Source organism: Catharus ustulatus, chromosome Z, assembly GCF_009819885.2.
Source record: "Catharus ustulatus isolate bCatUst1 chromosome Z, bCatUst1.pri.v2, whole genome shotgun sequence".
Taxonomy (NCBI): Eukaryota; Metazoa; Chordata; class Aves; order Passeriformes; family Turdidae; genus Catharus; species Catharus ustulatus.
This window is the reverse complement of record NC_046262.2, coordinates 34,049,486-34,068,378: the sequence shown is the minus strand read 5'-3', so window position 1 is coordinate 34,068,378 and position 18,893 is coordinate 34,049,486. Positions and strand designations below refer to the sequence as shown.

The following is an 18,893-nucleotide window of genomic DNA, read 5'->3' as shown; positions in this document are numbered from 1 at the left end:
GAAGAGCTTTAAAATCATGAGTCCTCAGGCAGAATAAACATGAGATCTTTTTATTTCCTTTCCAGAATTTGATATTTCAAGTCTTCTTGTGCAAGCAACCACAAAGGCTAAGGATTCACTAGGGTTTTCTTAGAAGTAACTTGAATTTCTCACATAATTACAGGAATATAGGAGCTAAGCTTTATGAAAAACATTAAACATCATAAGAACTGAGAGCGAAAAAAGCTGGCAATATTACTGCCTCAGACTATGAAGATTGCGGGTCCTCCCCCTTATTGCCATAAGAAAATCTGCTCCTGGATGATATCCGGTAAAATACCAGATGAAATGAACAGTTGTTACACTCTCTGCTTGGAGATGATAAGATTTTTTAATCCTAAATCATAGACAATCCTAAATGTTGATTGTAGACTTTGTAGGAAAAGTTTTTGATGTACACACCACCACATGCCTAGACAATATATTTATAGGATATTCATATTCTCTCTTTGCCATCAAGCTACTCCTCCCTATTAGAGAATCGTTAATGACAACCTTATTTCTTATTTCTTATGTTCCCAACCAGGAAAGTCTCATTGCTGTTGAGGGAAAGTATCTCTTCTTAGATTTAAACAACCACCTATATTTCTCAGACCTTTTTTATCCCTTCATTCACTAACAGTTTTCTCCATTTTGTAAAGGGGCAAACTATTGAAGCTTTGGATATGAAAGACATGGAGGCTGCATGTCACTTCATGATATTAATGGATATCTTTTTATTATTAAAATCTAAAATAGAATCTGTGTTAAAAACTAAGCTTTGAAATCTCTTCTCAAAGAAACATAGCACAATCTTGGCTATGAATTTGTCATTTGTAAGCCCTTGGTTTAAACTCAGGTTAGCCATTCTGGCCTCTCATTCACTGTTGGAATGTTATTATGGCTATTTTGTTTGAATGTTGAATAATCTTGGATCACAAAACTCCACACTTTTCTTGCTGAGAACTACATGCCTATGCAAGCTGTGGCCTTAGCCACAGATTTTCATCTACAGTAATTTCACAATTATAAGCCGCACCTGATTATAAGACACACCTCCAGGTGTTGGCATATTTTTGTTCTTTGTCCATATATAAGCCACACCAGATTGTAAGCCGCACTTTTGTTTGCAGCGAGGATGCTCGCACAACTTTCACAAAGTTGCCAATTAGTAACAGAATCGTGGGATTGCAGGGTTTACTGGCTCAGCTTGGGGCTGTGCAGGCTCGGCTTGGCCCTGCTGCCCTGCTGCTGGGGCCAGGCGGGCTCTGGCTCTGCTCGGGGCTGCTGAGGGCTTGCACTTCCAGGTTGGCAAAATTCATAACTTCGTCCATATATTGGCCGCTCCTGATTATAAGCTGCACTTCTGGGTTGAGACCAAAATTTTAGTCAAAAGGGTGCAGCTTATACTCGTGAAATTATTGTAATTTTCTTTGTACCATGTGGACAAATCTTCAATTAATTCATTTTGCATTTGAATTTGATTCACCCCAAAAATAAATGGTCAAACTCCAGTCAAAAGTTCTGTGACTGAGGTAGAAGGCAACTGTCTTCCTGTTACAAAAGATTCAATGGATTAAAGCAAAAGAGCAAAAAAGGATGTGAGTTAAATCTTTCTCTTAGATAAATATGTATCAAAGAGCAATAACCTAGAGCTTATTCTTATTTTTTAAGGTGCAGGTTGAAAGTCCAAACCTGTAAGAGGTATTTTATTGCTGGAGAACTCAGAAGAGAGGTTTTCTATCAATATATTAGAGAAGATTAAAAAAAAAAAAGTAAAATACTGCAAGTATTTCAGTTAGATTTAAAACAGAAAGAAAAACTAAGGAGCAATCAGGCTCTTTTTATGATCTGGGCAAGCTTTCGATACAGGACAAAGTTTGGACACTGAAGTGAGCAGAAAAATATGTGGGAAATTCATTATTCCTCTACAGTTCTGTAATTAGAGAAAAAAGTGGTCTTTATGTTCTGCTCTTATACAAAGAATGAGCAAGACAGTTACTACTTGACCCATGATCTGGTTTAGTTCTTTTTTCAAACAAGAAAAGAAGAACACAGTGGCCTTATTTCCTACCACAAAATCTTCTGGTGCCTACCCTTCTCTGAATTTTTCTGTCTGCAAATGAATACAGTCAGGTCTATTGGCTTGGCAGATACCCAAGCCAAGGCTCAGTTGCAGAAATTGAAGCCAACTCTCTCGTTTGGTTCAAGCTTGGCTCTACCTTCAGAACTTCCTGGCTTGTAACAGCTTTATTTTTACAAAGAGAAAAAGGCCCAATAAAGCACACGACACACAGAATTCATAATCCTGCTTTGTACAGAACTCAATACTATGTTTGTTGTGTTGGATTTTACTTCTAAATCAAAGAAATAAAAATGTTCTTCAGCATAACAAGCCTTCAGGACGCGGCAGGTGACCAGAACTGATGTTAAATACTTCCAGTCTTTGATATTGTGGTCAAAATAAAACAATGGCTTTAAACAGCAAAGTTTGTGTTTAAAGAAGTTTTAATGTGAAACTTGAAGCGATTAAGACTACATGCAAGCGGTCAGAAACACAGAAACACATACTTATCTTGGCACACAGATGTTAAAAGGGTCACAACCCAGTACAGTAACTTTTCTCCTGCTGAAATCCTGAACCCTAAATTTACCTAGAGGTGTTGGAGTTATTGTTCGTTCTGGAAGAATCTTTCCCTCTGGTTAAGAAAGCACAAGTACAGTAATTTCATGATTATAAGCCACATCATTTTGATTAAAATTTTGATCCCACCCCGGGAATGTGGCTTACACTCAGGAGCGGCTAATATGTGAAAAAATTTCTGAAATTTCCAACACTGGAAGTGCAGCCGAGGTGCTGAGCCGAACACCTGCCAGTAAAACCCGGGATTGTGTGATTGTTACAAATTGATTACTCTGTTGCATAGCGGGTGGAGGCGGGCTCCGTGCTGGCAACGCAGGGGGGGAGGCGGGGAACTCCCTCCTGCCGGCCCCGCAGTGCTGGGGAGAGGTGGGGGCTCCGTGCTGCCATCCCCACGGCCCGAGGGGAAAGTGGGGACTCCCTCCTGCCGGCCCTGTGGCCTGGCGGGAGGTCGGGGGGCTCCGTGCGCGCCTCCCACTGCAGGAGCCGGGGGGAGACTCCACGCCACGGGGCAGCGCCGGGCCAGGGCGAGCGAGCCCTGCAACAGCGGCGGCTGGCCCCGAGTGGCCCCACCGAGCGGCAGCCCGAGCTGGACCCCCTGACCCCGTCAGCAACCCCAAGCAGGCAGAGCCCACAAGGCCCCGAGCCGAGCAGTAAACCCCGCGATCCCACTATTCTGTTACTATTTGGCAACTTTGTTGTACACGGGTCCTCGCTGTGAATGACAGAGCAGTTTATAATCAGGTGCGGCTTACGTATGGACAAAGAACAAAATGTTGCCAACACCTGGAGATGTGACTTATAATCAGGTACGGCTTGTAATTGTGAAATTACTGTACTTGCATATACATATATAACACTTTCAGTACTGTGTAATATTTTTTGTGATAGTGTTGAGAAAATTTGTGGTCTGAATTCAGAATGTTACTCATTTTTAGAAGCAGGTCATGGCTACCAAGAATAGAGGAACTGTTCAAAACTTTTCACATCTGATTTTTTTCCTTGTAAATGTATTATCTTTTGTTTGTATTGTATGTCAGTGGGGATCAAAGCCTCTTCATGCTCACATTTGTGCAAACATATGATCAAAGCCAGATCTAAGTTCTCACCTACAAATAAATATTCTACTTGCTGAAACAGAAGATAAGGCAAAACCAGTGGTTTTTGCATGTATTTTCAAGCTGTAATTTGCTATTTTCTTCTAAATACTTTGCACATGTTTAGATAAGGCCACTGCTTTGAGGCAGTCTTGCTGTGCCTTATTTCTGCCCTGCTGCCTCCTAGACATGAAAAACTATAGACTAACTCCATAAAATCTTCTTGAAAAAAATCAACCTGCTTTTGGTACTTGCATGGTGGTTTAGGGGAAGGGGACCCCTACGGCTACCAGCCAGCACTGCTTCATTGGCCCGAGTGAAGTTACGTGTTCCTCCAGCTAAGGGTCTGATTCTGGGAGTTGTGTAACAGTAGGCAGCTTGTCTTCTTGCACAACAACAGATTGACAGACAAAAGAGACAGCCAGATGTCATGGGCCAAGTCAGTGGAGTAGTGCACACAAGGTAGTGTATCTCTGCATGGACCGTGCAGTTCTGTGAGCAATTTTGCTAATCACATCTGCATGGCTTGTGTTTGGCTTGGAGCATGTGGCAGCGCTGGTGTCTGGCTGCAAAACTACTACAGTCCTGCTTCAGGTTATTCCAGTTTAGGTACTACAGTCAAGTCTTACCAGTTTTGTTTTCTTTTGTGAATTATCTATGGGCCCCTGCAGATATGAGGAACTGCTGCCATTGCACTCCTTGAAGAATCAGAAAAAACTAATATAAACTTGAAAGTTTCATCTAAGTCCATTTATCTTCAAACTTCCTATTCATTAAGGTTTTTTAGGGACAAAAATATTCCAGTGAATAGGAAACAACTGTTCCTCGTTTTAACTCTGTGAGTCCTAGGTGGGTCTTTTATGGCCTTTAGCTCAAGGAGGCTCATGAAATATTGCTGAAACACTGAACCTGTGCTGGACACCTATAATCTCTATTCATCCTGTCAGGTCGAGATTTCCTGTACTGCAATAAAAATATATATAATTTTAAAGGTGATCAGAAACCCCTTTGGTCTATAAAACCCATTTTAAAATATGTGCAGGAGTTTCATCCTCACTACTTCGGCATGTAATGTGGTCCATATTATTGTGGCTTCATTTTCTTCCTCACATCCATTTTCTTTTTTATTTTTTTAACTTGACCTCCTAATTTACCCTATTGTAATTCATAAGGTCCATGGAGTTTTGCCATGTTTGAATCCCATTCAAAACAATTTCCATTAATCAACAATCCAGTGGAAAAGATAAGATGAATCCCAGATGTCCCTTGATGGTGATAGGTAGATCAGATTTCATGGGACAAAAGAGGGTCAGCCTTTTTAAAGTTTACTTAGTGGGTGAAATGTAGAAGATCCTATCTAAGCAGCGATAGGTGGAAACAGTTGAGGAACTTTAAAACAGTTTACAATATGTGTGCTTGTATATTTTCAGAGGCCAAGAATGATTTACTATACCTGGAGCTTTTCCTCTGTGCAAAAAATGCCTAACAACTGAACTACTCTGTGCAGCATCTGACAGAACAGCTTATTGAACCAGCTCCATGAAGTACTCATGGTGTTTCAGCTACACCAATTTCCCTACTGAGACAGAAAACCTGAAGTCCTCCAATAAGGGCTTGTCTAAGACCAAAAAAGAACTTTAGATAACACAGAGACTAGGAGATCTAGGGATTAATCAGAAACTTCCATCTACCTTGAAGCCTTTTTGAGTGCCCTGCTTGAATTACCTTTCTTGCAGCCAGATTTTTCAATAGGATACTCCCACAAATTTAGAAATAACATAGGATCATATGTAGTTGCTTAGATTGAGAGAGGCTCATACTAACGCTCCCTCTAAGAACCCCAAGACATTGCAATATCTGACAGAGGGAAGCTTGAGAAAAATAATAAGAAGAAAAAAATGGGGAAATACCAGCAAATGTTCTTTGTGTTAAATAAACATGGCATGAAGATGAAAGCTAAAATTGTCAGTCAACGATAAATTCAAACTTACATTAATATTTATCAATATAAATATTTATAAAATATTTTTTTCACCCAAAAATGCCTTTTTTGGTACTATGTTCCCATTTTGACAAATAGTTCAATATGCATCCTTCCATGTAATTTTAATTTCTTTTTCTTTTTTGTCCATCTCTTTTAAATATTAAAGTGTTTAAATTAGATACAATAACTTTAATTTCTGCATGAAAACTTCCAAGAACTTCAGTCAAAAATAAGTACATAATATTTAAAGCATACTTTTCTAAAGGCATTGAGGGTACCATATTATCCAACAGCTCAAAAACGAGCTGTTCAAATTTAAAAAAATAATAGTCAGAAATATTGAATTTAAAACTATGATTTACCCAGAGACCTGACAAGTAATTAAATATTACTGCAAGGGAAGCAATTCGGGTTATTCAGGCCACAAACTTTCGTTATACATTTACATTAACTGGTCATAATGTGGGGGTTTTTTTGTTCTGTTTTATAATTGTCACAGATTCACAGTTCTACTTGCTGAGAAGACTGCAAATCTGAAAGCCCAAGCTTCTACCATTTGCTAGATACTAAAAGCACTTGTTGCCAAGTATAAAGACATAATTTCTACATGACAATGAGGTTTTAAAATGCAACCAATCAGAAATAAGATGGAAGTTATTAAAACCCAGTAGTTCGAAGGATTGACTGTAGTCACAATTAATTATCTGAGTTTGAAAGAATTTCAATGTCAATTGAAAAATAAATTGGCATTAAATAAATAGTGTGCTAGTAAGAAGATGTGTCAGTGCCTATAACTTAATTAAAAAAAAATATTTTACTGCAAAATGTAAACTGGGAGGTTTAATTGCAAAATGGCACTTCTAATCACCACTGGGTAGAAAAATTAAAGAGCTAATCATTCTTGTAGGTCTGATAATATCTAGTTGGTGACGATACTTCTCATATACATAAGCCAGAGCTTCTGAGAATTATGTACTTATATGGAAGTTTTGGTTTGACAGTTTCCAGGCTGGAGTTAAGGGCATGGAAAGAAGATAGTGTTATTTTGTAGAAAGTAAGATGAACAGCATTGGTGCTGGTGTGTACAAAATGCAGCATGAGCTGATAAGAAACAGAGATGGATGCAGCTTGTCTGAATGAAAGCCAAAAATGAGGGATGACATTACAGCTGGTACTTCAACCAAATGAAAAAAGTGAGGTATATATGAAAAGAGTTGCAGGTGGTGTTTAGAAGCTTTGGTTGCCTGATTAATGGGATCTACAATCTGAAAATTTTATCTTAGATTTTACAGGAACCTTGTTGAAAGAGTAGTAATGCTGTGCAGCTTCAGTGCAGTCTCATCTTTTTTTCTTTTTCTTTCTCTATTTTTAATTTTTTTCTGATTCAGAAAGCAGTGAAATGAGAGAAAAAATATTAGGGAAAATAAAAATCAGGGGGAAAGAAGAGAAGAATTTTGATAATTGAGAAGAAAGGCATAAAGACAGTACATATTACAACAAACAATCTTCAGAGTGATTTTCATGTAAATGAAGGCAAGAGAAAACAAAAGAAAGAAGAGTGGCAGAAGGACTGAAAAAGAGAAAGGGCATATGAGGTGCATGACAGCCTGGTACAAAAGCTGGGGAGCACTTGGCAACCAAGAATACACTTATAAGAAATAAATAATTGAGTACTAGCTTGGAAAAATAACAACAACAACAACAACAACAACAACAACAACAACAGAAAAAAAAAAGAAGGAGAACACTTTAAAAAAATCCTACTCAGAGTTTGGAATTAGATTTGTTTATTTTGCATAATGTTCAGTATAACAACCCAGATAGTTGCAAAAACATGTTTTCATTGTGTTCATACTGATTTTCTAAAGAAAACCAAATTACTCCCTTTCTCCCTCCCATGATTATATTCTAAAATGGTTGGAAATATGTTTAAGTCAATGTGAACAGTAAGAAAAAAAAAGCAGATGCAATTCAACCCTAAATCATCTTCAGATTCTCTCATTCCTTCTTTTACTATTTACACATGTGGCTTCATACCCATAATCTTTCCAGTTTCTGATCAACAACAGGCAATGCAAGTGGCAAATATACTGGATTGGATTTATGCTTTTATGGACTGTACAGAAGCTTTATAGACAGCAGTATCAGTCTTTCCTGCAGTCTTTATTATGCAAAATTATTCAGCACCTCTGGAATAATTAACATAGGCCACTTAGAAAACAGGCATGACACTCTTTCCCCTTGCGTCTCTTTTTCTTTATCTCATTTTTTCTCCTTCTGTAATTTAATTTCAGGATGAATTAAAACCAGCTGTAGCAAAATCTTGCAAATGATAGTGCCTGTAAAATGTGTTCATTACCAGACTCCACAACTATTCTTCCAATTCTCCAATTCGACATTTCAAATAATTTGCTTTTAGTATATATGACTACCTATCCTTTTCTGCAAGAGGATAGTCATTAAAAAAACATGTCAGTTCACAGAAAGCTTGCTAAAAAAACCAACCTACTGGTTATTTTATGAACATAATTCCTCAGTGCTATACAAAAGATAATGGTAATGAAAGCTTGGAAAGGGGGGATTTGATCTTTTGTGCCTTTAAAGACGGTCAGGTAACAGATAAAAACATAGGTCTCATAAGCCTGGAATTACCATACTCTGGATTTTCAGCATCTTTGTGATGAAATCTTTAAAGGCAAAATCTGAGTTAACAAAAGTACACACAATATTGTGGACCTCTTCTAGTGCAGAATTTCACAACACACTATGAACTTAATGAGTTGTTTCCAAGACTCCATTTGTTTGTGTGCAGGCTTGCTGGATTCTGGAGACAAAAGAGTAGACTTCATTAATGACAAAGTACTTGATTTAATTTTTTAATTTATATATTTTTTTTTTTACTATTCTGAAAGAGACAAAGAGTATTTCACTGTTGCAGCTGCACAATTCAGTAACTGAATGGATTTTAGAGATGCAGTTCTGGGGTTCCTAAATAGTTTCAGATTTACGCTCACAAGCCATTCTTTACAGCCCACCCCAAAGTGGTTATAAATTGTAAAAGCAGTCCTGGGTCTTCATATTTCAGTGGAAAAAACTGTTACTGATTTCATCATAGTAAAGCTGAAAGCTTGAAGGCTTAATTCGGTATGAAATAATTGAGTTCTGCAGCTGTGTGCCTCACTACTGGAGCTGGTGTTGCTAAACACAAGATAGGAATTGCCTAGGAATAGGAATTGCCTGCAAAACTATGCAACGTTTTATTTTGAAAGAAAACTGTTCAGGTGCACATTTGCAAAGCAGAACCTAAGCTAAAAATATCATCTAAAGAAATATTCCTTATCCTGGAAACTCAGAGATTCCAAAATCAGGGCTGCAACCCAGCTAAAGCCCCAACCTTTCGTCAGAGTGATCCAGGAACATCCAATGGCAGCAGAGCAGAATGTACTCTGCTCTTAACATGTACAAGGCCAAATCAGGCGCAGAAAGGGACTGTCACAATGTGCATGCAATGCCCAACCAAAACAAAGCAAATGTTTTCAATTGTAGTCCAATTAGCCTTCAGCAGTATCTCTTTGTTTCTTTCCTTTCCTATCTTTTTTTTTCCATTTTTTCCCTCTTTTTGTGTCACGTAGCTGAGCTATTGACTGCAACTTGACCAGCACAGATCAAACTTCCCATTCCTTACACAGATGTGGTGTAGCCTAAGTTCCTCAGAGGAAAAATGGACTGCTACTCTGCCAGCAAATCTATTTATTAACTACACCAGTTGCTGTCAGCTAGGGGAGGTGAAGGCTAGACTGATGAGATTTCAGGAATTTAAACAATACAATCAGAACAAATTTCAGAGGAACCACAGAATTACAGAATATTCTGAATTGGAAGGGGCTCACAGGGATTATCAAAGCCCAGCTCCTAAAGAACTTACTGCATTGGAGACTACAACTCAGACAGAAGCAATTTCTTTCATTATGAACTGTGTTCTATTGAAAAAAAGATAAGCTAAATATGAGCAAATTTATCCCTTTTTTTAAAGTTAAACTTTTAAACTTTTTAAACAAAGCATGTATTGAAAGGGTCCTGAATATGTCCCTATCAGGCATGAGAAAGCTTGGCCTGGTGTACGTTTGATTTTATTTTCCATCTTTACTGGTAAAACTGACATTTCTCCATGTAACTTGAGAGCCTTTACTATTCTTGGCACCCAATAAAACTTTCCATATGAAAGCCTCTATTTCAATTTTCACCAGTGAAAACACACTTTCACTTTGTTGAGACAGAAGTTGAAGTTTCTTACTTTATTGTACTGAAAACTGCATGTGCCACATACAAAAAAAAGCCCCAAAAACAAGCCCAGCAAGAACCTTTGGAAATGCCAAAACACTGGTACAGGCTATATAAAACACTTTTCTGAGAAACACAATAGAATTACAATGCTGTGAGGGCACAAGTGAACAGAAATATATAGAATCATAGAATTATGTATTTTCTACTAACTTCAATTCTTAACAGTTTAATCCTCCGTCCTGACAGACTACCCAACATTGACCAGCTGCTTATCAAAGTACTATTGGGAGCACAATATGTCATGATTCTGCAAGGGAGGCTGTAAAGAACAACTCTGAAGTTTCACTGACTTTCTATTCATGATGACTTTGACTGCAATTCCTACCACACAGTTTTAGCATCAGGCTATGCCACAATCTCCGCACTTTTCAAGAAACTGAGAAAGGTTTGCCTGTGGTTCTGTGGTACAAAAGTAGTTTGGATAACTACACTTTACCAAATTATTTGCAGTAATATGATTATCATACATGATGATTTGTATCATATCAAAGCTGTACTTCACTTACCACATTGCTGCACGTCCTGTACCGGATGTTTCGCCCTTCACAGGTCCTGTGTCCAAAAATTAAAAACAAACATGTTAATAGCGGAATATAAAAAGCCAACACATAATGTTTAATGCATCATTAACTTCCCCATATGTATCTCTAACCACCTAGTCCCTCCCGAACCCTCTTCCCCAAAGTAAAGGGTTATGTGTCCCTATTGAGGTATGAAATATACAACTCCTTAGTTTCCTACCTTTGCTTTAAAATTGCTTTCTAGAAGGTAGCTTCAGTTTGTAAATGACATTAGAAGTGAGAATACAGAACTTAACTGGAAAACAATATCTGAATGACATGAATAATGTCTCATGTCTCCAAGAAATTCCTAATGATTTCCCAAGGGCATAGCGCTGTGTCTACCTGGGCACACACTCTAGCATTGGCACAGTCTGCACACACAGGCTTTCTCTTCTGGGGAGCAAATGGGAACTGGGATGAAGGAACTATGCCTGCAGCAGCATGAACTCGTAGTATAGCCTGGGTTGGAAGGGACCATCTACTGCCATTGGCAGGGAGTATCCCTTTCACTTAGACCAGATTGCTCAGAGCCCCATTCAACCTGGCCTTGAACACTTTAGGGGATGAGACATTCAAAGCTTCTGACAACTTGTTTCAGTGCCTCACTACTCTCACAGTAAAAAATTTCTACATAATATTTAAATTAAATCTAGCCTCTTTCAGTTTAGATTTACCCTCTTTCTGGCTAGCGTGACACAGCTTTTTCCCAATTTGATATGAGGGAAGAAGGAGAGCATAAAACTTCCCCTCAGTTCAGGGTCTCTGCTGGTGCAGAGCAGCATTCAAAGAGCAGCTGGGCCCAGTGAGGTCAAGGAAAGCACATACCCTGACATGTGCTCTCCATGGCTCTCCTCCTTTTGTCCCACAGCAGACCCCTACCAGCCCAGATGCTGGCAGGGCTTCCAAAAGAAAGGTCAACAGCCAGATCCTCTCTAACACTCAGCAGCATGTACTCTGAGCATTTGACCTGAGGTGAAGATTCACATCTTTTATGAGTTCAGACAGTATACTCTGCCAAGGCCCTCATGCAAATCAGAATTCAGGATTTGGCTTTTAAAATATATCCTTCAAAAGAATAGAATTCCTAACTTTTTTAAATTTCTTAATTTCACAATTTTCTCCCCTCTCCACTTCTTTTTTTTGGTCAGGATTTAACAAGCACACATTCCTTCAGGAATAAATGCCTGCCAAGCCTGATTTTAAAAATACAAACCGTTTCAAACTATCCAGGGGAAAGGACAGTAGAATCAGAATCAATTTTTTTTAATCTTTTTTTTTCCTTTTTTTTTTTTTTTTAACCAGAGAAACTTTCCCTATACTGAGTTAATTCTAAAATAAATGGAACAAGAACTCATCCTCTCTGTCTTCATTACGCACAAGCCTTAATTGTGCAATTTATCCAGTAGTCATTTACATACCACAGTTGTCTAAATGATCACAAGAAGAGACAAACCCACTAATTCAATGATTTTGTAGCATTATATATTTAATTCCGGTGAATTCTGATCTTTACAACCTTACACAGATGCGAAAATGTGCACAGAGCATGTGGCAGTAGAAAAAAATTGGTTTTGGCAGTGTAATAATAAAAAAACTATATTCATAATAGACTATGAACTAAGAAAAACAACTAAAAAGCCCAATAATAACAAAACACCCAGGTAACACCCCCTCCCCCACACACTATTCCAGTAATTCCTGAGCAATACAGGCAAACTTGGAAAAATAGTGTGGAAACCTGTTTATATTGCATTCAATGAAGGTACTTTGCTAATGGCAGATAAAATAGCAAATAAAAAAGTATATTATAGAGAATGCAGGCAGACATAGCTCAGGCCTCATTTACCACACTGAATAGCTTGTTCATCAAGCTTGATACCTACACCATGTGTCTCTCAGAAATGCCACACAACCTGTCAGATATTACTTTGCTTCACACAGACTCTCTATTAGCACAGTTTCAAATACTGTAACTGATTAATAGAACCACTGAACTTCCAAGAAAACTTTAGCATCCTTTCTGTCAGCTGCCTCTCAGTTTCTTTTTCTTGTCATGGTTTCTTCATACTATCATTTTTGAAATTAAAAAAAAACCAAAAAACACTTACTTTTCACTTACTCTCTGCATTAGGGAAAAGAAAAAGTTCTTTCATTAGACATACAACGAAACAACTATTCCATTATTTTCTTTCATTTTTCTTCTTGTGGCCAATGGCCAGGGATGTTCAGATAAAATGCACAGTTCTGGATGCAGCTAATGCTCTCATGATTCATGAAGACTAGGAAAAACTCTTGGAAAATTTCCCTTGTTTTCTCAGTAAGACCATAATTTGGAGATTGGCTATTTAAATTTATTTGTTTCCTAGTTATCACCCATCAACCAAAAGCAGGTAAGCAGCTTTCAGCCTTAGATGATATATTTTCACAACAGAATTGCATTGTAGTTTATGTTTCAGATCTACCCTACCTCAGGACAGCATTCCAGAGTCAAGAAGCACAAGTAACTCTTTTGGAATTCAAACTCACGGGATTTACATGCATATCTCAGCATGGACACTTTGCAGAATTCCACAGAACTGAGCCTTTAACATGCAAGGAAGGATCATGGTAGATTACTGAGCCCATGTTGTGAGATACAGTCGTCATTTATCCTCTGATCTCTGCAGGATATAAATGATATCTCCTACCAACAAGGAGTACACACAGCCAGTAGGAAAACTCAGAAGTCAACCAAAATGCCAAGTTCATCTTGAAGAGCACAGAAAGAGTGGGAGAAATAAGCAGTACTTCTAGTCTTTCCTGTTATCTACACTGCAGGGGATTTTTCAGTTTGAAAAAGGTAGCTGAGGGTTTAACTTGACAGGGAATTATTATCATGTGAATATGAAAGAAAAGCAAGCTGTTGGGAATCATGTTTCATTCCTTAAACTTAGTCACTTGTTTCCAGTAAAGTTTCTGAAAGAGGTTAACAACTTCTAATATATTAAAATATTCACTTCTCTTAATGTAAACAACCCAAACCCCTGGTATTTATTTCTCCAGGCTCCAGTTTATAGAGGGACTTCGTTCTACTCCCCTCCCTCAAAGATCTCAAGTAGATGTGTATTTGTGCTCAGCTAGAGTTAGAAGCCTCGCAAAAATCCATGCCAGAAAGAATAGCAACCCCCTGCCAAAGTTGCCTTTATCTGTAATTACCAAAGACTATCAAAGAGATTTTCAGAGGAGAACCTCATCAACTCCTGCCACTCTCAGCAGTCATCAGAATTTGAATTGCTTTTTTTACAAAAAAAAGTCTGCACATAAATAAGCAACTATGAGCCATGGGTGGTTTTTTTGTGCATATGAATTTTGATGCAGCTGTTCACTGCAGGGTTTGGAGGTTGATGCAATGTTGAATAATCTCCTCTATTTTATTTTCACACCCCTTGATAAATACTTTTCTGGGACAGATTCTGGTTTCTGCACTGTTTTTGTGAGATAAGTATGCTGTGGGTCTTTCTTTTCCCATGAGATCTTAGGCAGGCTGTGGCATGAAGCCAGGCTACACATGCAGGGGTAACACCATCCTTCATCTCCCTTTCTTGACACTGTTGCTTTCACCTCTCTCCCAAATGTGGCACCTTGTTATGACACCCTGTCATCCTCAATACAATTTCTATGTTTGTGTTTCTCTGAGGAATAGTCAGTCTCCTTTACTATTTCCTTCTTCTGTAAAGGAAATGAGAAAGAAGGCCCTGAACACCAAATGGCTACGATCAAGAAAGATGCATCAGGTCTGCATTGACTTTAAGGAGTTCACTTTCTGAAACAATTTGGTAGGATCTGCTAAACTCATGTCTAAATCATTCCATCAAAAATAATTTGCAAAGGTTTCAGGAGATTTTTCCATACCCTTTTGTTCACAAGCTCTTTGCCTGCCACTGTGGGCTTTTGAGATCCATTGGTATGTTTTTGCCATGCATAGAAAATATTTTAGAAATATTTTATTCTTTATGTTTTGTAGATTATCTCCTACAGGTTCCTACATGTTGCTGAAATGTGAAACACCAGAAGAAGTACATAAATACAGTAATTTCACAATACAAGCCGCACCGTTTTGACTAAAATTTTGCTCCCACACCGGAAATGCAACTAACACTCAGGAGCGGCTAATATGTGAATAATTTTCTGACATTTCCAACCCCAGAAGTGGAAACCGAGGTGCCGAGTCGAGCAACCTGCCAGTAAAAGCCGTCATTTCGTGATTGTTACAAATTGTTACTCTGTTGCGCTGCGGGTGGAGCCTGGCTCCCTGCAGGCAGCATGGGGCAGGGAGAGGTGGGAGAACTCCCTCCTTCCCTCCTCTCCCGCAGCCCGGGGCAGAGACGGGGGGGCCCTGTGCTGCCATCCCCGCGGCCCGTGGGGTAAGCGGGGGGCTCCTGCCCCTGCGTGCCACAGCAGGAGCAGGCAGGCTCTGTCCCCGCCTGCCGCTGCTGCCGCGGGAGCGGGGGGTGCTCCGTGCCGGTTGGCTCCGTCCCTGCCTGCCACCGTGGGGCAGTGCTGGGCCGGGGCGAGCGAGTCCAGTGGCAGTGGAGGTTGGCCCTGAGCGGCCACGCTGAGCGGCCCCACCGATCGGGGCCCCCTGGCCCTGTCGGCAGCCCCGAGCGGGCCGAGCCTGCATAGCCTTAGCCGAGCCAGTAAACCCCCCGCCATGCCGTGATTCTGTTACTATTTGGCAACTGTTGCACGCGGGTCCTCGCTGCGAATGACAGAATGGCTTATAATTGGGTGCGGCTTGTGTATGGACAAAGAACGAAATGTTTGCCAACATCCAGGGATGCGGCTTGTAGTCCGTGCAGCTTGTATTCGTGAAATTACTGTAGTTAACTTTGAGACAAGAAAAGTGGGCATGGATGTATAAGCCAAATTTCCCTGGCAAGTTTAGTTACAAATCATATGAATATTCTTTCTTCTGCAGTCAAAAAAATAAACAAGCAGCAGGCAAAATACTAACCTCAGTCACTACATGCAGAAAACCAGCAAGGCAAATAAAAACATGTGTACTGATTTGGGGCCACGAAAGGCCAACTTTTTAATAAATAACATTTTTTCACAACCTTAGTATTAGGCAATCAATAATTCTGATGCAAATTATATTATCCTTAGTACCAATGACCCTATGTGCACCTCGTGAGGCTCAATAAAGTGAAGCACAAGATCCTGCATGGGAGGAATCTCTAGTATAAACTCTAGACTGAGTGATGAATTGACCAAGAGTAGAGAAGGTCTTGGGTATACTGGTAGATGAAAAATTAAATATGAGCTGATGGTGTGCACTTGCAGTCCAGAAAGCCAATTGTATCCTGGGCTGCATAAAGTGAAGTGCAGCCACCAGTCAAGGGAGATGACTTTCTCCCTCCACTAAGCTCTCATGAAACCCCATCTGGAGCGTTGTGTTCAGGTCTGTGTCACCAGCAACAGACAGAACCTGAGCTGTGCAAGCAGATCCAGGTCACAAAAATAATTAGTGGGGTGAAACACCTTTCCTATGAAGAAAGACTGGGAATGTGAAGGTTACAGATGGGTTCATGGGTGGAAAGTCATGTTTAACTAAATTTCCTTATATGACAAGGTCAACTATCTCATTGATTAGTAGGTGTATTTTTATTAGAATTTATTAGAATTTAGCAATGATTTTACTACAGTTTTCACAGTATCCTTCTGGTAAATTTTCATTTTTAAGTTTTTCTTTGTCTCAAACCAAGTCATTGATGGTTGTTTTCTAAGCAACATCTGGCATTAAATAACACTCCCTAAATTCAGAAAAATATGACTGGTTAGTCCATTCAAAATAATGAAGTTCCAATTTAAGGAAAAAAAAAGGAAAATACAAAAGAAAACCTGTCAGAGTGCTTTCAGGATGCTGTCTATTTTCAGCAGATATGTTTTCATCACTGCACTACTTTTTATTTTTATAAGAATATTTAAGAAAATTATTTACAGTAGTTTCACGAATACAAGCCGCACGGATTATAAGCCGCACTTCCGGTGCCTCAACAATGTTGCTGTCTTTGTCAATAGATAAGCCGCACCCCGAATATTAGCCGCACTTTCGTTCGTCGCGAGAATCCGTGCGCAGCTTTCACAAATTGGCCAATTAGTAACAGGATCGCGGCATAGCGGGCTTTACTGGCTCGGGGCGGGGCCAGGCAGGCTCGGCCCGCTCATGGTTGCCGACGGGGCCGGCCGGGTGGTGCTGCAGCCGCCGCCGGGCTCACTGGCCCCCCTCTCCCGTCAGCACCGCCTCGCCGCTGCGTTTACGTACTCGCCCTGCCGGCGGGCCAGCCACTGCCGCCGCTGGCAGGCATACCGGCCGCCTCGCCTCTGCGCTGTTTACGTACTCGCCCTGCCGGCGGGCCAGCCACTGCCGCCGCTGGCAGGCATGCCGGCCGCCTCGCCGCTGCGTTCAAGTACTCGCCCCGCCGGCGGGCCAGCCACTGCCGCCGTTGGCAGGCATACCGGCCGCCTCGCCGCTGCGCTGTTTATGTACTCGCCCTGCCGGCGGGCCGGCCACTGCCGCCGCCGCCGGGCTCACTGGCCCCCCTCTCCCGTCAGCACCGCCCCGCTGCCGCGTTCCCTAGCCCTGCCGGCGGGCTGCCGCCGCCGCCGCCCGGCTCGCCGGCAGCGCCGCGCTGCGTTCCCTAGCCCTGCCCGCCACCGCCCGGCTCGCCGGCCGCGCCGCGTTCCCTAGCCCTGCCGGCGGGCTGCCGCCGCCCGGCTCGCCGGCCGCGCCGCGTTCCCTAGCCCTGCCCGCCGCCGCCCGGCTCGCCAGCCGCGCCGCGTTCCCTAGCCCTGCCGGCGGGCTGCCGCCGCCGCCGCCCGGCTCGCCGGCCGCGCCGCACCGCGTTCCCTAGCCCTGCCGGCGGGCTGCCGCCACCGGGCTCGCTGGCCGCCCCCTCCCGTCTGCACCGCCGCCGCGTTTCCTCGCCCTGGCCAGCACTGCAGGCCCCCGCACCGCCGGGCTCCCCCATGCTGCTGGCCCCGATTCTGCTGGGTTTCCCCCGCTGCCAGGGAGCCCCACCCGCCGGCCTTCCTGCTTCTGCCATGCTCCCCTGCACTGCTAGCCCCAGTTCTCCCAGGCTCCCCCGCCCTGCTGGCCCGGGCTCTGCCGCCCCCCCTGCCCCGCCCTGCTGGCTCAGGCTCTGCCGCCCGCCCCCCACACTGCTGGCCCCGCCTCTGCCAGGCTTTCCCACCTCAGCCGGGGCCGGCCGGGCTCCAGCTTGGCTTGGGGCTGCCGCGGGCTCTCACTTCCGTGTTGGCAGCTTTTAGAATTTTGTTAATGTATTAGCCGCCCCAGAATATTAGCCGCACTTCCGGGTTTCCACCAAAATTTTGGTCAAATTGGTGCGGTTTGTATTCGTGAAATTACTGTAACTTTAGATTTGCACATATAGCATGTGTTGAAGATATACAGAAAGCAATTACAGCGTGAATGTTTTTCACTATGCAAGAAAGGCATAAAAGTAAAAATAATAATTAAAAAAATCCTTTCAGCAAAACAAGGATGAGAGGTCTCTTCACAACCCAAGTGGAAAGAACTACAGTATGAAATCTCCTGTGTTGTGCTGTAATACAAATATACCAGATAGAACATAATGCAGGCCCAAAAGTACTAACACCCCAAATCTGAACAGTCTAGAAATTAGAGCCATTTTTGCAGCTGATATTTATAAAACAAACATGCTGAACAGGATCACAAGTTCTCCATTCTCTGAGGAAGTTTGCTGCAACATCTAAATCATGTGTGTTAGTTCACCTTCACTGAAATTTCTTATGTATGATCTAGTGTTTGGGTCTTTAGAAAATCACATCTTCAGCTTCTTACAGGAATTAAGGCTTACAAAAACTCTACATCATGCAAAGGCCTGACTTATTTAATTCTTTTTAATTTGAGCCCAGGAACAGATTGACTGAAAGATTTATGAACAACCAAGAGCTCTTCCAGTGAACCTGGACATATGAACAGTATGTCATCTGAGTGAGGGCTTCATAGAAATTTTTGTTTGGTAGGCTACTTCTCAACTGAGAGATGCATTTATGGAGACTATATCCATCACTCACCTGTACATGCAATGTTGAGTACTGTTCATTCCACTACACACCCGTTTCTGACCCAGAACATCAATACATAATGTCTCTGTGTCAGGTCTAGCAAGGGATTCCACAGGAAAACAACTCTAGGAAAGCATTTTCTATAATTTTAGATA

At 41.5% G+C, this 18,893-nt stretch overlaps 1 protein-coding gene across 1 annotated transcript in view; it reads right to left on the bottom strand.

Moving 5' to 3' along the window:
• The window catches only part of ADAMTSL1 (ADAMTS like 1), a 433,712-nt gene that overhangs the window by 150,315 nt on the left and 264,504 nt on the right, over window positions 1-18,893 (bottom strand). Inside the window, exon 4 of the mRNA XM_033085355.1 lies at window positions 10,591-10,636. Within this exon, the coding sequence (XP_032941246.1) occupies window positions 10,591-10,636 (46 nt within the window). The remainder of the gene's footprint in view (window positions 1-10,590; window positions 10,637-18,893) is intronic.